This window comes from Microtus ochrogaster, linkage group LG5, assembly GCF_000317375.1.
Source record: "Microtus ochrogaster isolate Prairie Vole_2 linkage group LG5, MicOch1.0, whole genome shotgun sequence".
Lineage (NCBI taxonomy): Eukaryota > Metazoa > Chordata > Mammalia > Rodentia > Cricetidae > Microtus > Microtus ochrogaster.
Window position 1 is genome coordinate 65334747 of NC_022031.1, and position 14314 is coordinate 65349060.

At 35.9% G+C, this 14314-nt stretch overlaps 1 protein-coding gene across 1 annotated transcript in view; it reads left to right on the forward strand.

Moving 5' to 3' along the window:
• The window catches only part of Mmp16 (matrix metallopeptidase 16), a 200130-nt gene that overhangs the window by 162331 nt on the left and 23485 nt on the right, over window positions 1-14314 (forward strand). Inside the window, exon 7 of the mRNA XM_005362340.2 lies at window positions 6063-6201. Within this exon, the coding sequence (XP_005362397.1) occupies window positions 6063-6201 (139 nt within the window). The remainder of the gene's footprint in view (window positions 1-6062; window positions 6202-14314) is intronic.

A 14314-nucleotide genomic window follows, 5' to 3' on the forward strand; every position in this document is an offset into this window, starting at 1 on the left:
AGAAGTAGGATCAAAACCCAGTGCCATTGTCCTTGGCTTCTCAGCAACCCTCATTGTCCACCATATTCAGAGAGTCCGGGCTTATCCCCTGCTTTTTCAGTCACAATCCAGCTGGCCTTGGTGAGCTCCCAATATGAGGAACAGAAGGAGGGAGAAGATGAGCAAGGAAGTCAGGACCAAGAGGGGTGCACCCACCCACGGAGACAGTGGGGCTGATCTATTGGGAGTCTACATATATTTTTAAACACATTGTAAACTGTTTAGAGGATTTTTTTGTATGAATCTATCTTTACTGTATATCTCTTTTTTTTCTGACCACATGAGTCTTTAATTTGCTAAGCAATATGGCTAGGATTAAAGCTGTGGCTTTGACGGCTGAATCCACACCAATCCTTAGCTCTCTGAGAGTCTTTCTTCATGGTGGAGATGTTGGCCGGAGCCATGGTTATTGCCATAGGTCTATGGAGTTTCAAGGTCCCTGATGCCACCAAGAAGCACGCTATCAGCTATTCATAAACACTATTTTAGTGTTTGGTGGTGAGGCCTCTTAAAAAAGCTGCAAGATTTTTGCAGCTAAAGCCGAGTCAGGAAGCCTCTCTTAAATGAAATGTTCTTGCCCTTAGCAAATAGAGCCCACATGAGAAAATGCTGCTACGAAGAAGCCATGCTTAATTCTGTTCTTTTGTGTCTAGAATTACTTTCCAAGCTCTCTCAGATTAAACTACTACCAACACCTAACCAAACTGTTATCAGAGAGACTTAATTCAGCAACTGATGAAACACATGCAGACCCACAGACTAAAATTAAAAAGAGTTTGGGTAATCCTGCACAAGAGGGAGAAAGGGATTTGGGGATCCTGGGGGCCAAGGACACCTTGGGAAAACTCAGAGAATCAACTAAACTGGGCTCATTGAAATTGATGTCAACAGCCAGGGGGCCAACGTCAGGGAGCCTACATGAGACAGAATAGGTACTCTGTACATATGTGACAGCTTTGTTTTCTTGTGATACTCCTAGCAGTGGGAGCAGGGGTTGCCTCTGACTCTTTTGCCTGCATTTGGGACTCTATTCCTTATACTGGGTTCTGTTGCCCGGCCTTAATACAAGAGGAGTTTCTTAGTCTTACTGCAACTTGATGTGCCATGTTCTGTTGTATCCATGAGAGTCCTGCCTTTTTCTGAATAGAAATGGAGGTGTGGATGGGGTTGGCAGAGGGCAGGTGGTGGTGGGGGACTGGGAGAAGACAAGGGAGAGGAGACAAATTTAAGTAAATAAATTAATTAATTTTAAAAGTTTGACATTGAACCCATAGGTACATGCTAAACAGTATATGTGAAAAATGTATTTTTTCTTCAGTTAAAAAATAAAAGAAAAATATTTTTTTCTAATAACAACTGTTTGTGGCTCCTTATATTTAGTGGGAGGCAGGCCCCATTTTTATACAGGCAAGTGTAGTACATTTTGGAATCAACTTTGGTCTTTCCAATTGAATATACATTTTAAAGGGCATATTTACCTTTTTATCTAGCTTTCTTTTTTATGTCTAGATTCTTTTTTGTATCTAAAACTACTAATACAATGAAGTGAATGAGATGTTTTATGTTTTCAACACCTAATTTTAGATATCTGAATTGGAATTTGGCCATTCTGCCATTATTGCTGATATTCAAATTCTAGAAATGGAAAACAATATTAAAATAAAATATTGCTGCTTTGAGCAATTATGTGCGAAATTTGATATCCTTCTCCCAATGAAGTATTTTGGATGTTGCATCTTTTTATTAAATCAAAATGTCTCAAAAATGTTATGATGCATGTTCTATGCAAACATAGATTCCAGAGGAATTGTGGGAAATCACTACAGGGACTATTGTTGAAACCAGTCTCAATAATCATTATCTCCTACCATCTCCTAGAATCTTTTTATTCTGGGGGGAGTGGATCAATACTTCTTTTTTGGTCTTTAATTATGTGTAAAAATCAGATAAAAGTATTTACATTATTATATGTACATACAAAATTATGCACTGATGTTTATAAATATTTAAGCTTTAAAATGCATATTTGCTACGCCATTATTTAATAAATACTAATGAATGATATAGTGGTCCACACCAACCAGTCATTTGACCTTTCACTGTCCAGAATAAACTAAAATAAAACCAAAAGATTTTTGAAACATTTTCAAGCTGCACAAGTTACTACATAAATTTGGAACAGTAGTAAGCAAAATATTCTGAAATGTTACCTCCTTTACTTACAAACAGCTATATGGATTTAATTTATTGAAGAATTTAACCTTCTAAATTTAAATGCCAACTGTAAAATCTGACTTCTTAAAAGGTCTTTAGAGAATTTTAAGAATTACTAATTTAAACGTGTTTTGGCAAGCACCTCAATGACATGTTATTTCCTTCTGCTACTATAGTGGGTCTTTGCTGTGATCATTTCTCAACAATGTAGTCACTATACAAAGTGCTTACTAGGACAGATGGACCGCTGCATCATTATCCCAGAATTTCTTCTGGTTGATCTTGCGTTGATGAGCTGTGAAATTCTTAATAGCAAAATTATTGCATATGTTCATGACTGTCTTAGTAGGAAGCCTGTTCTAATGGTTGTTTTAGACATTAGGCTGTCCCCTAAAAAGCAGCTTATGTCAGTTACGGGGACATAATAGCACAGACTTCCCCAAAGTGCATTGCTTTTCCATGTGTGTATCATTATGCTTTCCTTACAGTTTTATTTTTTTCACCAAGTTAGCATCTTATTTTTTCTTTTCAGCATTGAAAAGCAATATATCTCACTAACTAGTTGTATTTTCTTTCTCTTTCTTTAAACACTGCAATGCCCTGTAGACTTCTCTAAAGGCAGTAACCTAAAAAGAACAGATTAACGTGAAATCTCATGCTCTTACTTGTGCAGTATCCCCATGTGTGATTTCATCTTTCTAGCATGTATTTATGAAGATCAAATGGGACATTACTAATTTAATTATAAGGTATAAAATATATTTGTCTTTGACCAAGCAGCATCTTTGGGGTCATTCTGGTCTATATAATGAATACCAGTCACTCATGGTTACATAGTGAGCATAATGAGATATATACATACATACATACGTACATACACACACACAGACACACACACACATATAACACATATATGTGTATATATATATATATATATATATATATATATATATATATATATATAATGGTGTATCTCTTTTTTATGAACAAAGATGTTGGCTGTGACATTATTTTTAGCATACAATTTCTAAATCAACTTAATGAAGGTTTGATAAACTTCTGTTTAGTCATTAGAATGGTTATTTACCCATTACATACATTTACAAACATTTTCATGGTTTGTGTATTTCCTATAACTTTTCAGAGTTTTAGAGAATAAGTATTTTTAAGATGTGTTTATGGAAATTTTCTAAAAGCACAAAGGACAAGGACACCTAATAATCTACATTTAACCAATTAGTGTCTATTTTCTTTGTATTCATTTGTATATAAAAGCAAATACAAACAATATCTACATTATATATATTGTATAATTCTATGTACTGTGTAAATACACATGAGGATCTTTTATTATTATCCTTCACATCATAGCATACTTTCACATCACAGATGAAATCCAATAACAGATCCTAAAAATCAAACTCTGTTGTATAAATTTACTTTCTGTCATATTGCGTTACAGTTGTCCATTGCAGAAACTCTATCTTGATTTCAGGTAAATTTCTAGAGAAGACACTCGGATTAAAAGAAACAATGCGTATATAATGCTGCTATATACAATGGTGTTGATTTCATAGGTGTTGTGCCATGTTGAACTCCAATCAGGGATACATGAAAGACACTATTTCTACAAATCATAAAACAAAGCTTTTCAACTAAGATAGATAGTATCACAGGAAAGTTCCAGCTTCTGCTTCACTGATTATGTCAGGCTGCATCTCTTTCCCTATATTCACAAGCCTCTTTCTTTCCACACACACATACACACATACTATTTATTTTTCATATTATTCATGATCCTTATTTTTTTAATTCTCTTTCTCAAATAAATCTTTGCTACATTAATCCATTATGATCCAAAAGCAAACATTTTCTCCTTGTTTTTCACACGCTTTTATTTTGCCAATGGCATGTATCATCTTCATGGTGATTTGGTTAAAAAAAAATATTGAGAAGTTTGTCTGTTAAGTATACATTGCCCTCTTAGAGAATGTTAGGTTGCTGTGTCACTTTTCCTGGTATATGTAAATAAATATCCATTCATCGCAAATAAAGTAACAACAGCAGGTTAAAACACAAAAACAGGAACAACAAAATTATTTTGCGTAATTCTGGTTCGGCAAACTAATGAGTTTATTGTGGTTACTTACAGAAACATAGGTGTCTCACAGATGGTGTATCACCCATGTGGCTGACATTGAACAAAAGCTACTTTCCTAGAGCTCCCTCCCATTTTCAGCCGGCTCCACTGAAGATTTTCCTCTTCCTCAGAATGTGTTTATGATTGTATAACTTTGGGGAAAGGCACACAACTTCTTCAGTCTGTAAAGCTTCCCTTTTATCTTCATTAGAGAACGTTTTGATTTGGAGGAAATAAAAATTTAAACCATCAATATGAGAGTTGATGTGTCCCCATGCCTCAGGTATCCCTCTGTATTAAGTAAGCTAGTCATACTGACGTTTAGATACCAGCTGGTAAGTCACTCAAGGACTAGTGTCTTAACCAAAGGGACAAACTTATTAAAAGACAGGAAAAGAAAAGGATGTGAATTGAGAGTCAGAAATGATGCTGCTGTTTGCTTCTAAATAATTCATCTGTAGAGAAAATAACCAATAATAGCTAGAACAAGAAGAAGTTGCAATGAGACAAGCATCGTATTGTCATAGTGCGTGGTGTCAAATAATTCCTCCTTAGAATCAATCCTAAGAAGCGCAGAGAGGCTGTGCTGTTTTCATCCAGATGTTTGGTGAACATTCTACCAAGCAATTCACAGATGCCTCAGATGGGAGAAGGGCAAAAATTGAAATCAAAGATAACTTGTGATGTGCACTTGTCTGTATAGTAAACATATTTGATTTCAAGTGAAATAGTTTCTATTATATGTGTGTGTGTTTGAAATATAGTGAAATGTAAAATAAAGTAAAATATTCTTGATATTCAAAAACAATTTTCAAATTATACCCCTGTTTCCTAGTATCAGAACACTTTGAATAATCTTTTTCTGAAATGTTCAATTGGAAATTATTCAGTACCACTAGATGTATCACTTTTCATAGATTTCTGCTACATTTTGCTTTTACTGTCCAGGAGTAATGATTGATATGAAAATACATTATGTTCAGTCTAATTAATAACTCATTAACTTTATAAACAGCTTTGGCAAGCCAAATCCTGTTATTCACAAGAATAAGAATAGATAGGAGAACTGTTTTAAAACTGAGTCAAGTAAAGCACTTTGCAAAAGCAGGTAGAAGAGAAAATTAGCCTAAGTAGAATCTTCTGTGATGATTATTTTCAAGATAAATTTGCTTACGTAGAACTACCATTACTGACCAATTTGAGACACATTGAATGATCAATCATTACACAGACAGCAACTATAACATGGGCATCCAAAGATATATGGCCCTTCTCTTCAAGTCTCAGCATCTAGAGCATGGAGATTCTGTGTGTGGGTAGAAGTGCAACTGGGCATAGCAAATGCACATGTCATAGCTGTAACCACAGCCCACCTCCCACCACCAAGCAGCATGTTATCCATCCTCCTTATTCTCAATCTTGAAAGTCCTACAATAACACAAATGAAAACCTGGAGAACTGTGACACCGTATTTATTCACGTACTATTGTTTAAAGATGGTGGGATTTCCTAACTAGCTTTCCATGGTGTATTAGCGCTCTCTGAGGTTGTGTTGGTGAAAAAAAATAAGAATCCTATACTTAGCTTTAAAACTTTCCAATGCATGATTGCCCCTCCAGTGCTGCCAGGCCTGTGGAAATGCTGAGCACTGCTTCTGTCTGCTTTGCAGGACCAGTGGTTTTGGCGAGTGAGAAACAACAGGGTGATGGATGGATACCCCATGCAAATTACTTACTTCTGGCGGGGCTTACCCCCCAGTATTGATGCAGTTTATGAAAACAGTGATGGAAATTTCGTCTTTTTTAAAGGTAAGCATGTTTTCTCAGACGGGTTCTGTTGCATATTGATCAGCTTGTTCAGGGCCCTATGAAGCAAAAGGAAGTGAAGAAATGAAGGTTATTGAGATTATATAACTGATTTCATGAAGTACAATGTATATAAAAAAATAAAATGTCAGTGAAACAAAATAAGTATAATGTTTAGTTTTGTAATCTATAATTTCATTTGCTGTGTGCTTATGTGCAAGTCGAAATTTAGTGACATCCTTCTCTGTAGGAATTTTAGATTTTGATTATATATAACACAAACAAAAAGTAAGGGGTAGGACAGGACTAGTACATCCCTACAACTCCAGCTACTTGGAAGACTGGGGTTGATGCAGGGGAATGGTTGGAACTCAGTGGTTTGAGACTAATGTAAGCTGAGAATCATAGTAAGACCTTGTCAAAGAAAAGAAGAAGGGAAGGAAGGGAAGGAGGGCGAAAAGGGAGGGAGAAAGAAAGAATGAATGACAGAAAGAAAGAAAGAAAGAAAGAAAGAAAGAAAGAAAGAAAGGAAGGAAGGAAGGAAGGAAGGAAGGAAGGAAGGAAGGAAGGAAGGAAGGAAAAAGGATGGAAGGAAAGGAAGGAAGGAACCTACTTCTGGTCTGAGTGGAGACATAACATTCTGATAAATTCCAAAGATTAGAGCATTGTATAATATTGTCTGCTCACTTAAGAGTTAATCGAGGTAGACCTGCCTGTCTATCACCTGGCCAAGCCACCACCTTTCAGGAGGGATGATTCATGTAAAATCATGCCACGAGAAGGGAGGAATAATTATCCAGTTAATGAAATAATGCACTTGCTCTTCCTGGAACACTTTCCTATGCATCCCGGGAAGAGATTTCACAGACAGAAATGTGATCCTTTTCTTTATCTGAGTACCCTGTTTTCCCAGAGCTACTCAGAAAAAAAGTAACTTTTCTTTTACAAAGTCTCTCTCTCTCTCTCTCTCTCTCTCTCTCTCTCTCTCTCTCTCTCTCTCTCTCTCTCTCTGTCTCTGTCTCTCTCTCTCTCTCTGATACTGGTCAACGCCTCCAAGATACTCTCTGTGCCTTTTTACTCTTTTTGTCTAAAACTATTACATCAATCATTTTACTCTGTGACTCGTTTTCTGACATGTGGTTGCTCAATGGTCTCCATTGCTTTGCTCCTCTCAGTGTCTAATAAAATTGTGCTTAAGCTTCCTTCTTAGTATCTCTCTAAGCTATTTCATTAACAAGACTCAGAACTCAATCAAGAACACCAGTTTGACTGGTAACAGTGGTGTGCGTTCTTGGTTCACAGTGGGATAATGCATGCATATTTCAGGTACATCTGCTATCAAATAGCAGGAGGGCAATGATATTAAAAATAATCACAGCAGTAGCAGCAGCCATAACAAGCATCCACCGAGAACACACATGTGCCCAGTACTTCACATGTGGTAATAATTTAGCAGTCCTAATAATCCTGAGCTAGGGAATAGGATGCACCGTATTCACCGACAAGTAAGCGAAGTAAGCTGAGGCAAGGTGTGCCGCCATTTATAAAGAGCAACATAAGACCAGAGCCCCCATCACTGTATAACTTACCTACCATTCTTTCTATTTTAATCAAGAGATGATCCACAAAGGAAAATAATTCAAGCATATATGTTGGAGGGAAGGGACCTCTTGTTGGTTCCCAGCCACTTAGCCCGTAAAAAAATCACACAGAAACTATATTAATTAAATCACTGCTTGGTCCATTAGCTCTAGATTCTTATTGGATAACTCTTACATCTTAGTTTAACCCATTTCTATTAATCTGTGTATTGCCACGTGGCTGTGGCTTACTGGCTAAATGAAAGGACTGAGACTCTGATATTTGTAAACTAACAACCTAGCCTGTCTTACTTTCATGGTATTTGGGATGAAGGCAGGAAAATCCTAAAAGGAGGGGAAAAGTTAGGTAAAAACTCAGTAGCCTACAACCTAACTCCCATGGTGTGATACAAAGAAGGCCAGACAACCGCTCTTCATATAATCCATCTCTTGGATAAAAGGAACAGGAAAACTAAACAAGAAGCAAGCACCCCAACTGTTTTCTGAGGATAAGCATTTCCTTTACTATACTGGACAGTAGATAAGCCTCTGCTAGGATGACGAGTTACTGCACTATGATCTGAGAAGATCTAGTATGCAAATACCTTTGCAAATGTGTTTCACGGTAAAGTGCTTCCGTTTAAAAAATAGTGCAAAGCAAGAAATTGTTTTCTACTACACATTAGTAAAGAAATAACAGCCTTATCATCTAAAAGTTTAAATATTTCTGCGTTGATTGCAAAACATGTAACACATAAACATTACAAAACACAAAAGTACAGAAATTTTAGGTGAATTATGTTCTATTCATGGTAAAACAATCAATATTGTTGCGGTGTGAAGTCTAATCACATTTATCTACAGGCTCATTGCTGTTCCACTTAAACTTGTACAGGCTTCGTTGTATAATATGTACTAGTGGTTGAGCTAACTCTAAAATCCATTCACAAAAGACTTGTTATACAAAAAGAGTCTGTGAAATTATTACTTCAATTTGAGTCATATTTTACAACTGTTGAAGACAGTAAATCCCAAGCACGAAGAAACAAAATTAGATGCCACTGAAAGAGAACAGCTAGTTCAGAAACAGACCCAAACATATATCTAAAAGCCATCTTTTTCTTCAGAGATTTCTTTGAAAGATACAGAAAAAGTTCAGTAGGGGGAAACAAAGGGCCTCCCAACAAACACTGCCTAAACTGTGGCCAGCTATGCACAAATCAAATAAACTCTGATATGTACCTTGGACCATATATGAAATCACAATGACCTCATCCTCATGCTGAAAGTAGTGGACTCTCTGAATGCTCTAGGCGAGTATTGGAGACACCTGTGATGTAGCTTGGGAATTACAGAGAATGACTGAATCATAGACCACAAAGATTTTCATTTTTTTTCTTTAAAGACAGCTTAAAGTACAAAAGAAAACAGTGTGTCTTGTGTGTATATTTCTGCAGTGTCCCCAGAATATACAAAGTACTCTGACAATATAATTTTATAAAGCTCAATAGAAACTAATAGAATGTGGACAAAACTTCCATCAAGATTAATACATGGATTACAGATGAGATTTGGTGAAGTGGGAAGGAACACAGGCAAGCCTGTAGAAATCCAGAAGGATAAAATGATTAGTATTTTAGTTATTTGATATTCTGACAGGAATATATATATATATATATATATATATATATATATATATATATATATATATATATATATATATATATATATATGTTACAAATGTCAACATTTAGATGCATGGTATTACTTGTAATTTATTATGTTGTGATATATCATATAATATATATATATACCAAACAAAGTTATTCTATAAAGGAGTAAAACTATCAGTTTATGTATTCCATAGATTCACATATGCTGGGTCACGTATTAGAATTGTATTAGAATTAATTTCTTTATTATTCTAGAACATGTTAAATGTAAACATCAACATAATGCATTTCTCCTTCTAGTTCACTACTGGATAAGGAGGTATAATGATAACCAGTAAGGGCTGCTCACATCAGTTTCTTCTTTCCTAGCAACTTCCTGAGTTGAGTTACATCCTAGTATCAGAACTCTTTTTACAGTGAGGAATTAATATACCGAAGCTATATTAAAAACAATGTATAATCTTAATTTAATGTTATGTACTACTCTCTTGAAATGATTTTAATGTGTTTGCTAATAATAATCTCTATTAGTAATCATTATTAAATATGTCAGCAACCTCATTTTTCACAATCTCACCATGTTATATTTCATTGTTATTGCTGTCCTATTTTCACTAATTTTCCTAGTTTAGTTTTGCTTATTTTTAATAAGAATCCTTAAAATTTTGTGAAACGAAGGAGCACAGAAGTTGACAACACCTTAAATGATTTAAAATGTATATGATTGATTTAAATTTAAATGATTTAAAATTTAGTATTTAAAATCTACTAAATGTAGAGATGTACAGTTCTCTCCTTTGAAAAAAAATGAAGTCGTTTCAGAGATTAGAGAGAGCTCCATGGTGGAGTGCTTGCTCTTGCAGAGGACCAGAGCTTAGTTCCTAGTGCTTATATCAGGAAGCTTACAATCCCCTCAGTACTCCGCTGTACTGTCCTCCTCATTCTAAGACCTCACACATTCATATACATAGCTAAAAGTAAATTAAAAAAAAGGAAGTCATTGCATAAAGTCTCACTCAACTTGCCGTGATGCTTCACACGGTAAACTACAAAGGAGTGTGAGCTGGGTATGAGGGTGGGTGTAAAGCAGGTTCTCAGCAGTAATTTGTTGTACACGCAATGACTGGGTTACATGTGTGATTGTGGAATCTAGATCAACGGCCTCCCCTTATTCCTTTATTTTACATTAGGCAACTAATGAAACTCCTTCACTGGGTTCATAAGAAGGCATCTTTAGTCTGAAAGGATAGGAAATGGAATGTGCTATCAAGTGTGCAGTCCATTCCCCTGCTGTGATTCTAGAAATCTGTGTCAATATCCACAAATACAGCTGATCTCACAGGATCTCATTTGGGGAACATAATCATGGCAGATGTTTACATTCAATTACAAGGCAGGTTGACTATGAGTGGCTATGAGATAATAATATGAAAAATAATCTATATAGAAAATAGAGCTGGTAAAATGTCCCTCAATAAGAAAGTAAATTTTTAAATGAAGAACAAGCCACCGTCAAACTCAAGCATTTTAAAATTTGTCTCCATTTTTAGTTTCGCTATCACTTCATATCTGTAAGAGGTATTTCCTACCATGTTTAACAATTTTATTTCCAGAGGCAGACAAAAAATAGCACTTACAGAATTGAAATAAGACAAATAGAGGCTCATAACATTTGAGAAGAAAAACATTAAAAAGATTTGTAGCAGATGAAAAGATATAGGAATGTCTAAAATAGACCAGGCCAGAAAATGGCCCAAGTTTGCTTATTTCAGAATAGTTTCTGTTCTTTGCATATTTCCTTTTTTTCAAATGAGCCAACACTTTTTTAATGCTGCTGAAAAATCATTGTTCTTGGGAGTTTTAAAAGTTCTAATGAAGTTCATTTGAGATCAAAGTAACCTGTTTCTTACACAGTACAGTGAATAAAAGAACTCTACCATAAGTAAGTATTTTACTGCAGTTGCCATCTATTTGAAAAACAAAGTTACACTAGATCTTTAGGAGCCTTGCTACATGTAAAAACACACGTCAGGCATGGGAATAGCATTAATTTAATGATTAATATTAATCACATTCTAGATTTTTTATTTTGTGACAAAGTTTTAATTAAATGGAAGACTATAATGAAAATACATATTAACAATTTTCTAAACTTAGTCTAAAATACAATGGCACATGCCATACTAATGTTTAAAATCTCCTTGTTTTATTGGCCTTACCCAGAAGGATTGTCAAAAAAAAAACCCTATTAAACTTCTCAGAGGGAGCTGCTCATCTGGTAGGAAAAGTTCTCCTCAAGGAAGACCTGAGCTTCTCGCTCCAGTGGCTAACACATTGGCCTAAAGTTTGAAAAAATTGTAGAACCCACCAAAATAAACAAGCACGATAGGGATTGGAACCTTGTGTGTTGCTTCTGCAGCAAACCTGCATCTGCTATGTCAGTGACTATCATACACTGTTAACTAGCAGATCGTGACTGGATGGGAGTGATAATTCCCATGAAATGCCCGCGGGTTCTAATCTGTAAGGTCTCTGCCCGTATTTTTGGTCATCATTTTTACTTACCATACCTCTCTGTCTTTATTCTGACTTGATATTCTCACTTGCATCCCTCCGATACAGTGTCCCTAAGGCCACTTTCTCCACTTCTACCAAAACCTGCCACTGTCACTTAAAATCCAGCAAAAGCTTTAATTCTGCATCACAGGCATTAGTGTCTTTGAAAGTAGGGCACCCTGATGATAACATAAACAAAAAGCTACTCTTATATATAAAACAAAGAGAGTTGAATATAAATCACTCATATACCAACTACAAAATAGACCAAGTCACTTGGGTTTTGTCATGTGAAAAATTCTAACTCAATAAGATACAGAAGGAATTATGATGTAAATCCTTAATAAACACACAGAAAATTTAAGTACTGATACTCACTATCAATGGATATTTCCTTAGTTCTAGATCACAATACCTAGCAGTCAAAATCATGGTATCTCCATAATGTTTTCGGTGTATAACTCCTGGGATTGCATCCTGTAACCTGACAACAAGTGCTGTTAAGGTTTTTGTTTTACTTTATTCTTTCCAAGGACAATTAATTGCATTTCAAAAAGTATTGTTTGTTAAAAAAAATAAATAAAAAATAAAGAAAAAGTATTGTTTGGTTTTTCCTAACAGGAAAACTGAGTCATGATCTTCTATATAAAGTCTTACTCATTCAAAGTGAAGGACTGGTTATTCCCCTTTGTATGATGAAAACTATTGGTCCAATCGAAAAGCATTTCCATCATGTAGATTTAGAAACATTGCTCACTGAGTCTTCCCCAGTCTCAAAAGCCCACTGTGTAAGGACCTGAATTTTGATCCTCAGAATTCATGCAAAACCTGATGCTATAAGCAAAGACCTGTACCACAAATGCTCTGAGAGGGATGGGAAAGGAGATCAGGAAAACCCTGAAATCTCACAGACTAAATAACTGAGCATACACAGAGGCACACAGAGACTGTCTCAAACAAGGTGAAGGTGGGACCAAAGCCTGAGGTTGTGCTATGGGTCTTGGAATGTGGCCACCAAAATCACATATTGAAAAAGTAAGCACACGTGCATGCACACCCATCTTATGTACATATAAACATGCACATGTACGTATAAATATACATATATATCACATGCAATCACAAAATACAAGAAATATTTTAGTAGAATAATAAGAATTTTATATAAAATCATCAGCACTTTGTTATTCTCTCTTGAGACGTGCAGCCAAATGTAAAGAAAGCTCTGAACACTTCATTGTGTGTGTTCATCCACTGTGAATATGGGAAAAGGGTTAAGAAATTGTCATGAAAGGAGTAAAGTTCAAAACTGCCAAGATACACATTATAAAGTACAGAATGTTCTACTGGAAAGTCACAGTGGAGCTCAGTTGACCGAAGACACTCTCGATAGCTGACATGGAGGGCATTGTAGCCACAGGTCCGCTCCTAATTAGAATCAGGATGAAAGGGAAGGACGGAGGAAGTCTACACATAGGTGAGTAGGCTGGACCTTCAAAAGTTCTCCTCTGTTGTTTTAACATGTGCTGTGCTAAAGGTGAAAGAGAGATGGATTAAAAAAGACTTGAGCTGTGAAGTAGTTCTTTCGATTTTTTACCTCGTTACTCTCTGTCAAAGATTTGATCTGGACGTTGGGCCAGGCACCTACTTTAAAATGTCCAGACATAAAAGAACCTGAGGAAAGCATGTATTCTATGATGACATTTCCCAACACACCATTAAATATAGCATCTGCATAGTCTTTTTTTCACAGTAGTGAGCCATGACTGTTTGCTCAGACATGCTATTTGTGATAAGATCCATCTTCCAGGTTTGCTAACAAGATTCAAAGCTAATAGCAAACATATCATTTAGGTAGTATCATGGTAAGGATAAAGCCTAGACACTCGGGCAATAATAAGCAAACCATGCTATGTAGGAAGGGTGCTTCAACAAAAATTACCCGAATATATACTGAAGGGATTACCTTAGTTTATTTTTTAGGTGAGGTAAGCAAATGATGTTGAAAGGAGCCTTGAAATGTCACATGTGTGCATTAAAATTCTACCTTGTGAACAATTAGAAAAAAAAACTTAAAAATTTTAGACAAAAAACTGGGATATATTCAGAGAGTCTGGTTTTATCCCATGCTTATCGAGGGCTGATGAGAAGCCAAGGACAATGGCACTGGGTTTTGATCCTACTGCATGAACTGGCTTTGTGGGAGCCTAGCCTGTTTGGATGCTCACCTTCCTGGACCTGGATGGAGTGGGGACTTCCCACAGGGCAGGGAATCCGACTGCTCTTCAGACTGGAGAGGGAGGGGGA